A 20,852-nucleotide genomic window follows, 5' to 3' on the forward strand; every position below is an offset into this window, starting at 1 on the left:
CATAAATACTTATTATTTCGTGAGATCTTCTATCTAGAGTATGAAATATATAGAAAATAAATTATAAAATGTTGTTATCTCTGTTATAGATGTTATTCAATAACGAATAAAATACATGTCTACCTTTAAAGTAACCCGTCCACCGGACGGGTATTAAACTAGTTATTTTTTATGTCGAGTTGCCCATTGCTAACTATGACTCAGGCCGGCTCAACCATTTTGATGGTCCAAAACTTGTTACAAACACGGGGCCTTTCTCTAGATAAAACAAAAAAAAACCACACAAACCTGTTGTAGACTTGCAGTCGAATATAATGTTACACTTTCTCTAAATTAATCAACTAGCAAATTAATTTCAGTTAATGTCTTTTAGCTTACTATATCACAAGTAGAAAAGTATATTACAATTCACAAACCTCAATTAAACAAAGTGCTTATATTACAGACCTCAAGTAGAAAAGTTCAGCAATCCAATGTTACACTTATAACTTTTTTTTTAGAAAATTGAGGCCCTATCGATTTTGGGGCCTAAAGCACTAGCCTCATTTGGCTTGGGCTTGGGCCGGCCCTTCTATGACTCTAGTTTCGTTGATGTCTTCATATACATAGGGATGGTATTGTCGTATCGCTAACTCGTTTTGATCGTAGATTTTTGGTTGAGTTTAGGGTATCGTTTACCGTTTTGATCACTTAAAATAAATAATGTATGCAAGTAGTTTTACGTAAAATAATTGCATGAGGCTTTGGTATATACTTATGAAGTGTTTCTTACTTGGCCTATGCATGCAATGAGAACTAGGGATGGAACTCATAACTATAATTAATTGGGTTAATGGATTTAAACACCCCTAACTATGACCATTTGGCCGCTGGCACTCTTAACTTTGACTTTGGCTCACACCACTCCCAACTTAACACATTGATTGTCATGGCACCCCCTCGTTAAATATTCACTAACCAGGTTAGTAAATTTAGCCTATGTGACAATTTTATCTGATGTGGCATGTATGATGTTTCATTTAAATCTGATGTGGCCAATTATTTTTTTAAAGAAATCTATATAATAATTATTATATTTAATAATATATATAGCCAGAAATCCAGTTTTCATTCAATTAACCCTAAACATGATCGGTTCCGATGACCCCAAATCATCATCTTCCCCAATCATCAACCGATCGTACACTATTCACTCTACACCCACCGATTCCATAATACCTAACCCTAATTCTTCACTCCAACGCTCCGATTCCGTCAAGAACTTCCCCGATTCAATCAAAGGCAAAGAATGATTTTGAAACCAGAAAAGTCAATTTCATCAAATGAATCGTCTGCAATTCGATTAGCTGGAACAGAGGACCGTGTGGTGATCTAATTCACGAGCTTATGTGGAATCCAAAGAACGTACGAAGATTGTTACGCAGTAAGAATGATTTTGAAGTTATTTAGGGTTTATATGGACGAACGAGATGTTTCAATGGACTCTGCGTATAGAAATGGGTTGTTAAACATCTCCGTCGGCCACCACCACCACCACTACCGCCGCGGCTCCACCTCCACCACCGCCTTTCGTCGCTTGTGTCTTCACCGTACGCCACCACCAACTGGTGGTGGCCGTTTAAATGTTCTGCAATAGGTCGGAAGGGGGGTATGGCCGGTAATCGGCTCCGGTCGCCGACTACCAGACACGAGAGAGGGGTGCTTGTTTTGAGTGTTTTGCCTGATTTGGGGTTCAATTTAATGATTTGGGGATTGATTTAGGTTTTATAGGTGGGTGGGTGTGGTGGTGATGTAGAGGTGCAGCGGTGGTGGGCGATGTGGTGGTGAAGGTGGAGCTGTGGTGGTGACGGTGAAGAATGTGGAGGCGTTAAATAATCACTAACCTGTTGAAGGTGGAGCTGTCGTGGTGACGGTGGGTTCCAACTTGAGAGATTGGGAGGAGATGATATATAGAGAGAGGGGATGTTTAAGTACAGAGGAGAGAAGATTTATATATTATTTATTTAATTTTATTTTACTTGAGCTCCACATCATCTTGCCACCTCATAAAAAAATAAGCCATGTCATAAAAAATTGAACACGTAAGCAAAAAGAACTAACCTGGTTAGTGAATATTTAACGAGGGGGTGCCATGACAATCAATGTGTTAAGTTGGGAGTGGTGTGAGCCAAAGTCAAAGTTGAGAGTGCCAGCGGCCAAATGGCCATAGTTGGGGGTGTTTAAATCCATTAACCCTAATTAATTACTAGGTTATAACCCCGTATATTACACGGGTTGAATAAATAAATTTTATATGATAAATAATAATACAATATATCTTTAAAAACCTTTTTTTATTGCACGGGTTGAATAAATGTAATTTTATATACCAAATAATAAAAAGGTTATATCTTTAAAACAACGTATATTACACGGTTTAAATAAATGTAATATTATTTACCAAATAATAAAAAAATTATATTTTAAAAAACCCTCGTGTATTACTCGGGTTCAATAAATATGATTTTATATACCAAATAATAAGAAAAATATATATAAAAAACTAATGGATATACTCGGTACGTGATAGATATGGTGATTGCGGAGATGATTATTGAAAAGAAGATATAGTGACCATACATGTTATTCAAGAAGCAAATAAGCAGGCATTTGAGTGATAAAATATAAATTATATTTAAGAAAACTCATAATAAATCTAATTTTATATATAAAGTAATATACAATATGTTTAAAAATTAAGTAATAAAATCGATATAATAATTTTTAATAATGAAAATAAAAATAAATTATATATTAATACAAAGTTTGGTTTTGATGATAAATAATTTGGTTCGGTTTTATCTCTAGCATTATATATGCTATGGTAAAAGTTTAGAGTTTATTATAGAAAATTACATCATCGAAAAAACTAAGAGTAAATTTGTATATTATAAATAAAAAATGAGAAGTAAACATTAAATTTAAATAAAATAATAGTTATCTATAATTAAGTAGAAAAGATGAGTTAAGTGTCATTTACGTCACGTCCCTGTGATTTGTTCACTTTTGCCATTTCAGATCAAATTTCAAAACGTGCCATTTCAGTCCAAAAAAATAACCACAGTTAAAAAATTCAGTTAGCTTAGGGATAAAATCCGTTTGTTTCTAAGCAGCTGGTCACGGGTTCGATCTCGGCCAGCTGCAAGTTTGACTGTGGTTACCCCTAAGCTAACTGAATTTTTAACTATGGTTATTTTTTTGGACTGAAATGACACGTTTCCAAAATGTTAGGGAGGAGAACGGCACAATTTGAAAATTTGGTCTGAAATAGCAAAAGTGAACAAACCACAGGGACGTAAATGACACTTAACTCAGAAATATTAAATAAAATAACACTTAGTAAGAGAGTTATCTATAATTAATTTAAAGAGATTAAACGAAATACTAATTATCCATAAGAGATTAAACTAAATAATATTTAGTAGGAGACTTATCTGTAATTAATTAGAAAAAATTAAACTAAATAATAGAAAAATTAATAGATACATAGCCTAATATTACTATGATGACAAGTGTCCCAGATATGGTTTCTTTTATATATTTTTATCAACCAATAAAAAAATAAAAAAACATGATTGTTTTCGTTAGTGAATTAGTTATCTTTCTATTCTAAATTAAAAAAAAATGTTTTGATTAAATTCGATTAACTTTTTTTGAACGGCATTTGAAATAACCCTGTTACCCAAGTGAGTCTTCATGAGAAGTGATGTGAACCATGGATACTGATTTTGACGCTCCAGACATGACTCACCCAAGAACACCATAAAGGAGAAAACCCATCACTTTGAGAAAACCCCCCTTGAGTCAAGTTTAAACCTGAGACCTTAAGGGTGAGAGGGTGCTCCCCTCAACTCCTCACTGGAGCCAATCAAATTCGTTCATGACAACTCCCCTCAAACATTTAATCACAAGGGGTGTTTTCATTCAAATCATTTTATTTTTTAAAAAATGGTATGATTGGTTGAAAGAGATTGGGGCCCACCATTACCCTCTCTCCATCCTCTTCCTGCATGCGGCAACTCTTTACCGAATTCTGAGTTCACCTTGCGGCAAAAATATGTTGGCGGCACATACAGTCCCCGCACACCTTGCCGCCCGCTCTAACCCTAAAGATTTGAGACCTTAAGGATTCTAACCTCTTACCATCACCCCATGCTAGTGGACCAAAAGATCAACTGCGATTAAATTGAATTAACTACTTTGTTAGTTTCTTACTCTAATCTAATCCATGTATTTTGATTTAAAGTTCTAAGAATAACCACATTAACTGATTCACATGTCATTTTTTGGATTTTACATTATATGCTAGAAGTTATTTATATTTGATCCCATCCTGTATATATTTGTCGCTTGTCATAAAAATTAGATTTACATTGCCTTTAATTGGATAAAAATACGTCAATGTGAGGCTAGGCTACTTAGCAGAGCTACATGGCTCTCTAGATTCAAACCTAAATAAATGAAGTAATTTAAAATAACTGATGTATAATAGAGTAGAACTGATAATTGTCATGGGGCTAACCTACTTAGTAGAGTAAAGGTACGTGTCTTTCTAGATTTAAATCTAAACGAATGAAGTAATTTAAAATAATTAATGTAAAGTAGAGTAGAACTAATAATCGTCCTTAAATAAATAGGCAGTACGAGCATTGTACTTTTAGCAAATCGCGAATTCCGTTTTACAAAAACAATGACCAGAAGGTCCAGAGTGGTTGGAAAGACTTAGGTTTTCCTTGGAGACTCAAGTTCAACCACCAATAGTGCCATATTTGGTGGATAAAGGTAATGAAGGCTAGTTCTCTCAGACCCTAGGTCAAGATTTCGAGCCACCCTGGGTTTTAGTCCACCATGTGTTACGCTAGAGAGATTCTCTCTTGTGACGCCGCAAGCCCCTGCCACTGGCAGTGGGTGGTATGGTTTCCCGGGGAACGTTGTTAGCCAAACTCTGACGTCAGCGTGGGCCCGGTTAAGACAAATAGTTTGGTCAGAGTAGGGTTAGGACCCTCTGTTTAGGAGGGTGTGAGATCTCTCTCACAATACGTTAAAGATTCTCGTCGTTCAAAAAATAAAAATAAAAATAAAAGTGTGAACGAGATGTGTTGATCTATGTTTGGGCCGTTAGTTATTAAAAATATGGGCTGGTAATATTTGATGGACTAAATTGTTACGTAAATGTTTGGGCCGTTAGTTATTAAAATATGGGCTAGTAATATTTGATTGACTTAAATAGTTACGTAAATAAATGGGTTTTAGCCTTATGGTGAAAAAGTTTTTGAGAATGTAACGAAAAAATATACATGAAATGATGAGAATGTAACCAAAAAAAGATACATGAATGATGAAATTATTAACAATACTTTTATCCATCTTACCTTATTATTTTAGTAAAAATCAGATAAAACAAGATTATAGTTAGTTAATTACAATAATTACAAACTCGGATATATGATGAAAACTAGATATAAATGATATAATTCCTATTTAAACGTGACTTCAATTTTTTCAGTGCTTTGAGAATTAGATAAGTTGCCGATGGGGTTCAACTAGTTGGTCCGATTTTTAACAAAATAATAATGACGTAATTAACAGTATAGAAAACATGAGTACATGAAAACAGCATCATGGGGATGTAGCTCAAATGGTAGAGCGCTCGCTTTGCATGCGAGAGGCACGGGGTTCGATCCCCCGCATCTCCAATTAAAACATGTCCTTTTGACTTTTGTTGAATGCATTTATTTTGACACTATGATAAAAAGGGGCGGATCTATAGGGTGGTGAGGGGTTGTCCGGGATACCCGTCAACTTTCTTTGCGAAGTGCAATTTTTCTTTTATTATCCGTTTTATTTATCTGGGATACCTCTAGACAAATGTTAGGATACCCCTAAGTATAAATGGAAAAAAGAAAGAAATGAAATTTTAGATTTGACGGAAACGAAAATTTCCGGTGCGGGACTTGGAGTTGCAGGCGGCACTTATTGAAGAAGAAGATGAACTTATATTATTAATATAATAAAATAATATAGCATTGGGAATGAAAAGCCATATTCTGCAATTTAATTAATATTATATCATTTAGTTTAGTTAATTGATTGTAAACTATTTTTTTTTTCACGTTGTTTATTTATTATTTTACATGTTCATTAATAATTTTACTTTGTTTTTTAATATTTTTACTATACACACGTATTTAACCTAAATAATACATAATTTTAATTATATCTTATTTTAAAACATCATATTATAATTTATAAATATTATTACTAATTATTTAATATTTTTATTCAATTCGTTTAATACATAGATCTATAACCTAGTAATTATATATATAGGTAAAGGGTAAAATTTGAGTTGTGAGAACCATTAGAACTAGGTCTTCCAAAATGTTTTTTGAAAAAAAAATTCTCAAAAATCTTAAAAAAAAATCACTTGTTCTAACAAAAAAAAAAATGTCGCATGCAAAAATTTACATTAGGTGTAAAAAAAATTCATCGCCGTAACAAAATTTACATTAGGCATAAACAAAACTTACATCAGACATAACTATTTTTTTTTTGCTTTACAGATGTGTTTTTTAATATTTTCATCTACGTTTGTGCAAAAAAAATTGTGACCCAACTCACACGGGAAGTAGGAGTTCTCATGCTTTTCACAACTCATGGTGGATCTTAATTGAACCGAAGCCTATATATATAAGGGCCCAATTTTATTAGGCGCATAGGACCCTTTAGGGGCCATCGAATTCTTAAGAATGGGTCTAGATAAAAAAAAATTGGGATACCCCTGAAAATTTCTTCTAGTTCCGCCACTGATGATAAATGTGTGATCTTGTAGACATAAAAAAACATCATATTCACATGATTATGGTTAAATTAATCATGTGGTTAATTTTGATTGTGAGAAGATTAAATATGGACTTTTGTTGAATGCTATTTATTTTGACACTATGATAAATGTGTGATCTTGTAGACATAAAAAAAACATCATATTCACATGATTATGGTTAAATTAATCATGTGGTTAATTTTGATTGTGAGAAGATTAAATATGGCCATCTATAATCAGTAACTGCTTTCGATTACACGCGTTTCATTTATCATTTTATAAAGAGTAAATTGCTAAAATCGTCCTTAACGTTTGTTCACAATTGCTAGATTCATCCAAAAAATGTTTTTTTCTCATAGGGAACCACTGAGGTTTCAAAAAAGTTGTTAAATCCATCCAAAATGACTAACACTCTAATAAAACTAACTTGATAGAGGGGTAATTTAGTCATTCTTTTAATTTATTTAATTTACCTTTTTTTAAAAGGTTATTACATGTCCACATCGTTTTATAAACAAAACCCTAAAACCTAATTGTTGAAGTCGACCTCAACATACATGTTAAACTATGAATGACGACTGGAGCATCTGGAGTGTTTTTTTGGGTGACTGGATTCATATAAATACTACGTTGCCTTGATGATACCTTATTATGGTATTATTAACGTGAAAAGCATATAATTATTTGGGTGAGGTTCGGCTAGAAAGTCCAAGTTTCCTAAAAAGTGTAAAAAGTCATAAAACACAATAATTTCAGGCATAAAACACACCTAAAACTCACAAATAATAGAATGAATATTACTAAAACACCATATTCAAACTCTAATAGTCCATAAAAACTTCAAACGCACCATCGTATAACTATGAATGTAAAACACACAATGCTAAACAACATAAAACACATTAATATTTGTCATTCCATAATCAGAGCCTTAACATCTAAAACACAACACAAAACCCACATACATGATGTTTTAGTAATCTTCATCGTATTATTTGTGGGTTTTTGGTGTGTTTTATGGTTGACGTTATGGTGTTTTATGACTTTTTACACTTTTTAGGAAATTTGGACTTTCTGGCCAACTCCTAACCTAATTATTTTATTTATAAAAAAAATAAAAACAAGCAAAGGTCTGAATAATGTTATTAAAAAAATACGGTAGTTGAGTTTATCTAATTATTAAATTCTTTGAACGTAATTATTTATAAGATTAGTTTTTAAATTTGCTATACACATATAAAAATTTGTATTTAAATAAAAACAATTAGATAATATTTTACGAGTGTCAAATATTAATGTTTTGATTTTGATCTAGAACACATCTTGATGTTAGAATCCCCTATATTTTGATTGCATGCTGATCGAATTCATGAGTTTTTCAGGTTCTCTTGTAAAGTTCTTGAAAATAATGAAAAGTGTTTATTCTTTTCATTTAGTTTGAAAAATTATTTTATACTTAAATACAATTTTTTTATACTCAAATTTCAATCCAGAAGTTCAAATTTCAATATTGTTCTCTAACATTCCAGATGCTCCAGTCGTCATTCATGGTTTAACCTGTATGTTGAGGTCGACTGCAACAATTAGGTTTTAGGGTTTTGTTTATAAAAGGGTGGGGGCATGTAATAAGCTGTTAAAAAGGGGGTAAATTAAATAAATTAAAAAAATGACTATATTACCCCTCTATAAAGTTAGTTTTGTTAGAGTGTTAGTCATTTTGGATGGATTTAGCAACTTTTTTAAAACTTCAGTGGTGGTTCCTATGAGAAAAAAAACCTTTTTTGGATGGATCTAGCAAATGTAAACAAACGTTAGGGACGATTTTAGCAATTTACTCTTTTATAAAAAAGAACATATATAAAAGAGTCATTGAGGTAGTCTTGTTTGCGACTATGTAGAGAATTTGGAGGTCGAGAAATGACATCGTCTTTAATAATGCAAAACCTTCGGTAACGAGAACGGTGAAATTAATCAAGGAAGATGCATTTTTGTGGGTAAACAAACGTCAGGGACGATTTTAGCAATTTACTCTTTTATAAAAAAGAACATATATAAAAGAGTCATTGAGGTAGTCTTGTTTGCGACTATGTAGAGAATTTGGAGGTCGAGAAATGACATCGTCTTTAATAATGCAAAACCTTCGGTAACGAGAACGGTGAAATTAATCAAGGAAGATGCATTTTTGTGGGTAAAAAATAGATCTCCATATGGTAGTCTAAATTGGGGTAGATGGTGTGATTTTAATACCCGAGATGTGATCATGTAAGTGTCTTTTTGTTTCGTTTTGTTTTGGGTCTCCAGCTTCTTGTTGGCCCCTTTCTTCTATATTTGAATTTTAATACATTCACCGTTCTAAAAAAAATATATAAATGTTGTGCATAACACTATTAGAACATTTTGTATATGCTAAGTAGAGAAGGATATATGAAATGTGATTCTTTGTGCTAACCAACTCCTCTATGGACCCAGGTTATTATATTAGTCATCGAACCCTCATGTCGGCCATGGATGGTATTGTTGGTCTATTCCATGATGTTTGGTGTTCACGCTATCTTTTAGAGTCGTTGTGGCGTTTAAATTGTTCTTTTAATATAAATCGTTGCTTTGCAATTGAAGATCCAAAAGCTGACCTTTTCCTCGGGAGGCCTTTTCCTCATGATTTGTTTTTGTTAGTTCACTTAAAACTGGTTGATTTACTTGTGTCGAATCCATTATGCATATCTGAAACGAAAACACCTATGATTAACAGAAGCACATAATTGATTAACTATTTTCGACCAATAGTTTGTCTATTAGACCACCGGGGGTTTTTGGCGTTTTTTCCCAAAAAAAGGCCCAACATGCCCTTCAACCGCCCTCATGGGCGTTTTTCTTGAAAAAATTGGTTGGGGCGTTCCAAATAAAATGTTGGGTCAAGAAATGTTGGGTCAAGAAATGTTGGGTCAATCAGATGGTTCCAAATCAAATATCATTAGTTTTAAATTAAAAAAAAACAAAAAAATAATAATAATTGGGTAATCTTTGATCCCTATCATTGGGCATTATCCCACTACATCCATTTATTAAAAATGCTCCATAATACCTCATTGCTGACTAGATTGTCATATGATGTAAAATGTCTAAAAATAAGGGCATTATTTAAGTCTTCCACTACACATGTTATTAGACCATGTGTAGTGGAAGGGGAAAATAACGTCCCCAAGTGTGGGCATTTTACGCCATGTGGCGATCCAGTCAGCAGAGGGGCATTATTGGGCGTTTTGTAAAATGGGTGTAGTGGGGATGAGACATTATTGGGCATTATTGGGGCATTAAATAAAAAAAAAAGAAAAAAATCTTATTGGATAGGACAAGGGGAGATGAAATCTGATTGGACAAAGACAAAGGGTGTTGGACGTGGTTTATAAAACGCCAAAGGGGCTTTTTTGATTTTTTGCTTAAAAACACTCCCCATGTAATGGTGCATGGGCATTTTCGGGCGTTTTTTTGAATTAAAAAAAACGTCCCACTACACATGATCTTATAGTTTTTAAAAACAAGTGTTGATAAGCATCTAGATTGACATTTTGTAGGAATGCAATGGAGTCTTAATTACTTAAAGAACCCTCCATGTGCCCAACCTTTATGTTCACTCAATCTTGGCTTATAGTCTAACTAGGTTATAACCCCGTGTATTACACGGGTTGAGTAAATAAATTTATATACTAAATAATAAAACATTATATCTTTAAAAACTTCCTTTATTACACGGGTTGAATAAATATAATTTTATATATCAAATAATAAAAAGTAATATATATAAGAACCATATTGTACGGGTTGAATTAATGTAATTTTATATACCAAATAAAAAAAATATATCTTTAAAACCACATGTATTACACGGGTTGAATAAATGTAATATTGTTTACCAAATAATAAAATAATACATCTTTAAAAAACCTCATGTATTACACGAGTTAAATAAATGTAATTTTATATACCAAATAATAAAAAAGTTAGTAAAGTAATTTCGTATAGTGAAAATAAAAATATTTAATATATTAATACAAAGTTTGGTTTTCGTGATAAGTAATTTGTTTTTTAAAATGTTTTAAATTAACAATTTACAATTTCGGATAATATTTTTTTAGAAAAGTAGAAGAATGGTATTCGAAATTTAATGTAGGATAGAATTTAATATTAGCTCATTATTCATTTATTTATTTAATTAATATAAGATAAGTTTGGAAGTGAGGCGAGAAAATCATAAAATAAATACCTACAATTAACGACATGTGTCACACGTTAATGTTTTATTATATAGTATAATATAGATAAAAATTTAGATTGATATAAATAGACTATTTTGTTGTACCAAAATTTGTTAACGAAGTTTCAATAAATTTGACCCATTATCTAAAATTTCGTAAATGGTATAAATGATAAATAATATCAGTTAGAGTAAATTATGTTTTTGGCCCCTGTGGTTATATCACGTTTACCCTTTTAGCCCAAAAAAGAATTTTTTAACATATGAGCCCCCAACGTCTTTTTTTTCTAACCATTTTGGCCCCTAACACTAAACTCATCCATTAAATGTTAGGAGGCAAAAGGGTTAGAAAAAAGACGTTAGGGGCCAAAAGATTAGAAAAAAAGACGTTGGGGACTCAGATGTTAAAAATTCTTTTTGGGCTAAAAGAGTAAAAGTGATATAATCACAGGGGCCAAAATCATAATTTACTTTATTAGTTAAATAAATAATATTATAAATAAGAATGAGATTAAACTTAATAATAATTATCCATAAAAAATTAAACTAAATAATATTTAGTAGGATGATTATCTATAATTAATTAGAAAAGATTAAACTAAAATAATATTTATCTATAAAACATGGCCTAATATGATGACAAGTGTCCACAAAATGGTTTCTTTTATTATATAGTATAGATACTAATATTGTGTAAAATTTAAAATAAACTAGTTGATTTACTAGAAAAAAAAAAATTAACATAACATCTGACTAAGATAATGTTATATGAAAATAAATAGTAAATATAGCATGTGATTTGTGGGACCAATAGTCCTTTGATCCTATCACATGACAATATTAATATATCGCCTTTTTTCCATCTATTATTCTCCAATTATTATTCATCTTTAAACGCTTTAAATTAGTGGTACTTATACCTTTACATGAAATTAATTAAGACATTTATTAAAATAAAACATTCTCTAAAAAAAAACCAAACAATACTACTCCAAGCTGTCTGTTATGGACCTATGTCTAAAAAAATAATTTATATCAATTATTCTTAAAAGCATATGAATATTATTTTCTATGATATAATGCAATAATAACTATAGAATAATTTTTTTTTTCTAGAGAAAAGGATAAGAAAAGCTGAAAGCACAAAAGTGTCACGAGATTGAACTGGCCAAAATATTGTCTTGTTGTTGGATGTAAATTATTGCGTGCCATGCCAGACAACACACCCTTATTTGGTCTCTTGAAATGGTTTGTTTTTTTAATAATTACCATTAAGATGATTAACAGAATGATTATAGATTTTGTTTTACATAAATATATTATATATAGTTTCTAATAAATTTAACTAGTGAGATTCCCCTGCGCTTCGCGGCGGGAATCCGTCGGTATTAGTTCGGTTCTTTACGGTACGAGCATTTGCTATAGTTTTATTCCAAAGAGAACATTACGTTAGTCGAAAACAATAAAAACGAATATCAATACTGGTACTGATCTTGTTCAGTTGATATCGGTTACGTTCGTTTGCATTCTTTGTTTATTTTATTTCAACACTGCAATATTTTTTATTTGAAAACAGACGTTGTATTGTTGTCTTACCAAACCGAATTGAAACCGATTAAACAACATTTGTATCAATTGGTACCGATATTTAATTTTATTGTTAACGTTTTCAATAAATTGACACCCTATCGTTACGATATCATACCGAACTGAACCGAAAAACATACAGGCATGCATTCATTTTTATAGTGTTTTGTTTGATGACGGATAATTTGATCGTATCTTAATCTTAAAAGTAATATAAGAAAAATAATGATTAAAATGAATTAAAGTAATAAAACAACAAAATAACTAAAACTTAAAAAAATAATATTGAACAAAAATATTGAAGTACTATTCATGGTCAATTTCTATTCATATAGGTAATAGGTAATAAGTATTGTATTTACGAGTGAATACATTATACTTTCTAAGGTTAAGTTCACGTATAAAGTGGCTTATCGTATAAAACGTACAAAAGGTATGAAAAAGATAAAAAAACGCGAAGACATTTTCGAAATTATTTACTCGTAGGGTAATTATCAAAATTAATCTAAAAATGATCTTGTAGAGTAATTTTGATCTTGTAGGGTAATTTTGATAATTACTCTACAAAATCATTTGTAGAGTAATTATGATACTCTACAAAATTACCTTACAAGATCAAAATTACCATACAAGATCATTTGTAGAGTAATTATGATACTCTACAAAATTACTTTACAAGATCAAAATTACCCTACAAGAACATATTACAAAATTACTCTTCAAGATCAAAATTACCCTACAATGTCATTCGTAGAGTAATTTTGATAATTATTCTACGAGTAAATAATTACGAAAATGTCACCGCGTTTTTTTTACATTTTCACCCTATTCGTACGTTTTATATGATAATAGTATTTGTATTTGATCTTTTGTCTATTTTCTAATATGCCACAAATAGTGTATTCACATGATCACATATAGTACATTCACATTCACTTTAAGTTCCTATCTTAGTTTTGTTATTGGTAGGATACAGTGGCGGACCCAGAAATTATTTGCTGGGGTGCGGATGAGGTGTTTAACCATATTTTCAAGTGGTGTGGTCGGGTCTTTTGCCTAAAATATACACTAAATTTTTATTTTCAAGGGGTGCGGCCGCCCACCCTGGCCAAAGGGTAGGTCCGCCACTGGTAGGATATACCGAGTATGATGATGACATTAATTCCTAACTATTTAGTGATTAGAATTTGAACACAATACAAAGCTACCTATCTTATAATATATAATATGTGTATGGGTGTGTGAGAGTGTCTCTCTCTCTCTCTATATATAGGTATAAAGAGACAGAGACGTGTAGAAGACAATAAGACAGTTGTGAGAAAACAGCAAGCAGATGATGGAAGAGGATTCACAATCATCTGAAACTGAACACCAAGAAACTGAACCACATAACCATTCAAAATTCAGCAAATCTCTCCAAGTAAGCCTACTTCATTTCACCTTTTATTGATATAAATATAGTCTATTTATTTTTTTATTTTTTTTTATAATTGAGATAAAACTTTTAGAGAGTGTTGAATCCTTCATAAGAAAGTTTTAAAAATTTAAAACAGACAAAAAAAATGTGTTTTTATTTTTAATTTTGTATGTTACTTTTGTGGTGTATGCAGGAATTGAAGGATTTATGTTCACAGCTTCATGCAGCAGCAGGATACTGTGAATCCAATTTTTTAAGTTCTAATCACAAGAGTTTGTCAGTCTTTCCTTCTTTTTATGTATTTTTTATTTTGTTATATATTTTTAGTTTATTTATCGTCCCTGAGGTTTGGGTATGGTTGTCAGTTTCATCCAAACAACTTTTTTGTATCAAACAATTTTTCACTTTTGAGATTTTTTGCCATTTTCATCCAAACGTCTAATTTGCTTTATTTTTTCTATCAAACATTTGGATGAAAATGACAAAAAGTCCCAAATCTCAGGGACGATTTTGGCAAAAAGGTTGGACGTTTGGATGAAAATGGCAAAAAAATCTCAAAAATGAAAGGCAATATGGTACAAAAAAGTTGTTTTGGATAAAACTAACAAACTTGCCCTAACCTTAGAAACGATTTTGACAATTTACTCTTTATTTTTTTACCTAAGTACCTTATACCATACAAGTTTTTACCTTTATAGTAATAAAAAAGAGAATATTTCAGGTATACATTTATATTGTTTGAATTTTCAAAATTGTCTTTGAATGTACATACAATTTACACTTTTAAAAAATATCTTATTCTCGAAAAAAATTCATGATTTTGTGTAGTCTTTGTCTACGAATGTATATACCTGACCCACTTTATACTTTCAAAAGATTTCATATTTTCGAAAAAACTCGTGATTTTGTGAAATTTGTTGGTGATTTTCATGAGTATAGAGATAAAAGCTTGTGTGACATGTACCCTAAATGTTTAAATATTTCCAATAAATGAACATATTTATGATTTTCTCTGTTTTATATTTTAGTCTCCCCATAGTTATTTCTACATACACATTTTGCTCAATAAATAAGATATCCTTAAGTAAAACTTTTTAGTTGGATCAATTTTGATCCATTTATTTTACTACTTGAAAACACACTTTTACAGACAAAAATTACTAATGCTAAAGTCTATACCCACACCCGGTTCCCGCTAAGGGGCTGTTTGGCAACTTCTGAATGGTTAAGTGCTGAACCAATAAGAGGTCTGAACCATTAAGTGTTGAATCAGTAAGAGGTCTGAACCATTAAGAGCTAGTATAATAATTAACCGTTTAGAGGCAAATGTCTAACCAATTCAGATTAGAGGTCTTAACCATTCAGACTTAGTATAACGCTTAACCATTCAGAGGCAAATGTCTGAACCATTCAAACATCTGCTCGCGAAACAAACAGTCTGAACTATTAAGTGCTGAACCAGTAAGATGTCTAAAACCATTAAGTGCCTCATTAAGAGGTAAACAAAGAACCCCTAACTTTCGCTAACGGTTGATATCTTGATCGTCAGATTAGCGATAATTTTTATCGTCCGTAAAAGGGAAAATTCAAAAGTGGGTATGATTTGTAGATCAAGATACAAGAAGGAACTAGGGATGTATATGTTCTTTCATTTTCCTTGACAGAAACCAAAAATATTGTTTGTTTCTTATATTGTTTTATAGAGGAAAAAGACTATGCTACCCTTTTGATCATACAACTTAATAAATAAATTTATTATATGCAGAGTTGTGGAGAACACCAAAGAGTATGTGTGTAGGGCAGTGGTTGCAGTTGTGGATCATCTTGGAAGTGTTTCAGCCAATCTTGACCATTATATTTCCGAAGCAGAAACAGACACAGTCTCTCAAACAGAAGTCAGAATTGATTTGTTAAAACAGGTGTGTTGTTATTTTGACTTTTTTTTTACTACATAATTCTTGTAAATTATAAAAGCAATTAACCACTTATTATTATTGGGATTGCTCAATGAAATGCAATGAAAAACTAGTAAAGTTTTTTTTTCGCGCGGTGCGGCGGGGATTCAGTATATGCACAAACCGGTCATTATCGGTAGTGCAAAAATACCTTAACTGACTCGTATCGAAATCGGAAACCATAAAAAAGAATGTCGGTACGGTAATGCTATTGTCTAGTCTAGTACTGGTTCCAGTTCGGTTTGGTTTGGTATGGGTACTGAGTATCGTTTGCGATACATAAAATTACTTTATTTTGAACACAACTTTGTTTTCAATAAAATTTATATTGTTATATTGACAAAAAAATTAAACGTATTTAGATTTTTTTTTTCAAAAAGTTAATGAACGCAATGGGGAAAATTATACATATTAATGAACAGTGATTTTGGTTTTTTATTAATATTGATTTTTTCTAGGTTTTTATTAGTATTATATTGTTTTATTCGTTTAATTGATTTAAACATATATTTTTATTTAACTTTTAAGATACGATCAAAGTACCAGTTATCAAACAAGAAATCACAAAAATGAATATATACTGGTACCGATGTTGTTTAGTACAGTATGGTAGCGGTACGATATTAATTCATCGAAAGCAAAAACACTAAAAATAAGTACGGATACAGATGTTATTCAATCAGTTTTTATTGAATTTGGTACGATAGCGACACAATATCCGTTTAAAAAATATATATCGTAATGTTGAAATAAAAAGAAGGCAACAATTGTTTTTAAGTTTTTTCAATATTGTTTTTCTAAGGTATTATTATTTTATTGGTTTATTACTTTAATTGATTTAAGTATATTTTGTTCTCTCATATAACTTTTAAGATACGTTCATATTACCCGTTATCAAACAGGAAACAATAAAACGGAATGTATACCGGTATCGATGATGTTCGGTACAATATGGTAGCGGTACAGTATCAATTTATTGAAAGCAAAAAAACTAACAAAAAAATTTGGTACCGATACAAATGTTGTTCAATTGGTTTCGATTGGGCTTGGTACGATAGCGGCAGAGTATCCATTATCAAAAAAATATCGTAATGTTGAAATAAAATAAACATAAAATGCAAGCGAACCGAACCGATATCAACTGAACAACATATATAGGTACCATATCAATATGTGTTATTTTTTCGGTCGATGTAATACTTTCTCTTTCAATTACTATATCGAGTGCAGGTACTGTAACGAACCAAATTGATACCGACTTAATCCCCGCCGCGAATCGCGGGGGAATATCACTAGTTCAAATAAATAATACATGAGTTATTATTAAAAAAAACTAAAAATTTAAATGAAATATTTTCTTAAAAAAGAACCATTAAATGGCCACCAACCTTTACACTTGAAAAATGTAACGGGGAATGCTACCATTCATCCAAGTTTGTTTTAGCAATAAGTAGTGGGATTTTTTGCGTTTTGCGACGAATGTTTGGTCGGTAATGGTTAAGTTTATTATCGTACTAGTACGGTACAAACATTCGCTATAACAAATCAACATGTGATGTGTTTTACATCAATCGAAAACTATAAAAACGAATACCGATACCGATGTTGTTAGGACGATATCAGTTCAATTGATCATATATCGGTACTGCTATTCATTTATCGTCGCAGATGGAATGGTATAAATAAAACAATATCGAAACCGAATGCCATACAAATGAATACAGGTAACATTACCAATGTTGTTCAATTTAATACGATATGATAACAACATGGTGTCAGACTATTGGAACCGGAAACCATAAAAATGAATTATACCGATGTTAGCTCGGTTTCAGTTTGGTCAAGGGCGTAGCATTCAAGGGGCCGGGAGGGGCGCCCGACCCCCCGAACTTTTCACTCAGTAGTGTTATGTATGTACGTTTCGTGTAGAATTTTTTAGGTATATACGTTTTCGACCCCCGGTTTTATAAAAAAATTTACTTATATAGAAATTTTAGGTTCGTTGACTTCCGACCCCCGTTGTAAATTTTCAAGCTTCGCCCACTGAGTTTGGTACTATATCCGTTTTCTATAAAATTTATATCAAATTCTTGAAAAAAATAAGGATGGTTGCAGATTTAGTTTTTATTTCTAAAAGTTAACGAATGTAAAATCAAATGATAAATAAAATTAATAGTAATATTATTGAATAGGGAAGGGTTTAAATGAGAACGCTAAATATCGCGAGAACCGTGAGAACAAATATAAAAACCGCGAAAACTTGGTCAAAAACAATTCAAATTCAAAATTTCTTTTTACACCTATCATTATTATTCGAATACAATGTTAGAAATTTAATATACACGTTTAAATTAACATGAATTCGTAAATAAAGAAAATTTACACATGTGTAAATTTGCCATTTACACATGTGTAAATCTGTTGTATTTACACATGTGTAAAAAATCTAAAAATAGTGATTTTGAAAGGAGAAATGAATTTTTTGATGTTGTAAATTCTTGTTTTGATGTTGTATCTTAATTACAATGAGGTTTGTATTAAAAAAATTGGTTTTGATTGGTTTTTTCATTCGTTCTCATGGTTCTCGCAATATTTAGCGTTCTCAAGATAACCCTCCCCTTATTGAATAAACTTAAATAATTATTTAGAAAAATCATTGACATTCATCATATTCCCTATTAAAAATAATTTACTATCCATCGTATCTCCTTTTTAAAATACGTATAGAGTTAGGCTTCGGTATATATGGGTGTTAACACACAAATTTACTTAACGTAAGAAGTAAAGGAGTGATTCTTTCTTTCTTTCTTTTTTTTTTTTTTGAAAATTTTGTTTCTTATCTTATTACACGTATTTTAGTCCAATAATAATAATAATAATAATAATAATAATAATAATAATAATAATAATAATAATAATAATAATAATAATAATAATAATAATAATAATAATAATAATAATAATTGTGTAAATAACACTAGTAAAGTAATTGCACATAATTACTCTACTAGAGTAAATACATGACTTTTTTAACATTTTGCAACTAAAAATCATGTTTAAGTAGATGGGAAAAAAATCTCTCCTTTACTTCTCATGTTAAGGTCATTTTGTATGTTAAGATCAATTTGTATTTAATCCTTACACTATATATAAATAATAAATAATAATCATAATATTTTTTTTTGTTGCGAAAATCACCAAATGATCTTATAGCAACCAAATTTAAGGATTAGCCTTTGGATACACAAAATTTTGTGAGATTAAAGTTTTTTTACTTGATTTTTATATTTTTATGTGATTTAAGCTTTCTTTGAGCAAATAATAAGTTAGAATCGCATTTTTATGCAAATTTGCATTTTTTTTTCTTTATGATTTTAATCTTTTTAACGCTATTTAGTTTTGTTTGGATACAAATGCAACATGTCATAATTCTCGTTATTTGAATTTTTTCTTTTTATTCAACCAGAAACTGTTTACCTGCCAAGAATACTCTGACAAGCTTGCTCTAGCTAAAATAGCTTGGAGATCGGAGATCCCACGATATAATTCTCGTTATTTAAAACCGCGTAAGCTTTTTACTACTTTGAATCTTGTCTATGCCGAACATAAGTTTGATATAGGGGCTGTTTGGCTAAGCTTTTCAAAATGACTTATTTGCTTATTTGCCTCCTGAAAAGTAAATAAGCAAATAAGTCATTTTAAAAAGCTCCATTTTAAAGCTTTTCAAAACAGCTTATTGACTTATTTGCTTTTCAGAAAAGCAAATAAGCAAATAAGCCATTTTGAAAAGCTTAGCCAAACAGCCCCATATATCTAGATGTTTTATGTAACTCGGTTTTCTTTGTCGGGCAGCTGTCTCGAATGTTTTGATTCAAAACTCGGGGAGTGAGATTGTTGCAAACACCGAAAACAATAAGCAAAGGTTTAAAATCGACGAGGAAGTTCCCCTTTTCTTTTACACTTGTATATACAAGTCGTCATCTCAATATAGCGAATCTAAAAACGATGACAACGCAAAAGTGTCCTTGTCGCTTTCAGGTAAGAATCTAGTATTATCAGTGGCATACCCAATATATTTTTTACTCATGGCACGCTTCAAAAATGTTTGGCGAATCAGTGTTTGTTGATTGTTGAGTAACTAACATGAAAAACTAGTATCAGATGTTATATAACACATAATCTGTTTTACTAGTACTTTGTGACACTAGTGTTAACAACTCGGGCCCACCCCTAAGCTTAATGTCGTTTTTATAATGATAGCTTTGCCAGTCCGCGATAACTTGTCAATCCAGGCAAAACCTCAAGCCGTGTCATTTCAATTACAGGTAACTATCATGTGTTCATATGATTAGCCAAAACCTTATAAGCCTTTGAATTCACAACTTATCGAGCTTTTATCAAATTTTTAACAGGAGAAACACAAGAGTAGACGTGGTGCGTTGTTTAGGAAGTCGATGACAAGCAACGAGATCTTATCCATAATTCGAAGGAGAAAATGATGTCGGAATAGTTTGTTATGTGAGATTCAATATCAGAGTGGGATTGAATATTAGCTTTGTTTATTTCTTAACTATATATGGGTTATAATAAATTTGTTAGGTTTATATTATTACTAAATTGTATTTTTCCTCTTTGTGTTGTAAAAAAAAGTTGTAAATCCGTTCTTATTTATTGTCTGTCAATATTTATAGAATCTAGATTAACCAATAATATCATATAAGATCTTGAATTTTTATGAACATTTTCTCATAAAATGAATGTTTGTGTTAAAAATGACAT

The 20,852-nt window shown here is 31.0% G+C and overlaps 1 protein-coding gene and 1 non-coding gene across 2 annotated transcripts; both read left to right on the plus strand.

The window, feature by feature from the left end:
- Positions 1-5,662: 5,662 nt before the first annotated feature.
- On the plus strand, positions 5,663-5,735 carry TRNAA-UGC. Its single transcript has one exon. It is a non-coding gene; the product is annotated as a tRNA-Ala (tRNA).
- An 8,222-nt stretch (positions 5,736-13,957) lies between these two features.
- LOC110928574 (probable protein ABIL5) lies at positions 13,958-20,780 on the plus strand. The gene is made up of 7 exons (XM_022171587.2): positions 13,958-14,121; positions 14,312-14,394; positions 15,884-16,037; positions 19,540-19,639; positions 19,926-20,111; positions 20,334-20,398; positions 20,486-20,780. The coding sequence occupies exons 1-7, from the start codon at positions 14,035-14,037 to the stop codon at positions 20,570-20,572; spliced, it is 762 nt and encodes a 253-aa protein (XP_022027279.1). The 5' UTR covers positions 13,958-14,034; the 3' UTR covers positions 20,573-20,780.
- The last annotated feature ends 72 nt before the right edge of the window (positions 20,781-20,852 follow it).

This window comes from Helianthus annuus, chromosome 3, assembly GCF_002127325.2.
Source record: "Helianthus annuus cultivar XRQ/B chromosome 3, HanXRQr2.0-SUNRISE, whole genome shotgun sequence".
NCBI classification, from domain to species: Eukaryota; Viridiplantae; Streptophyta; class Magnoliopsida; order Asterales; family Asteraceae; genus Helianthus; species Helianthus annuus.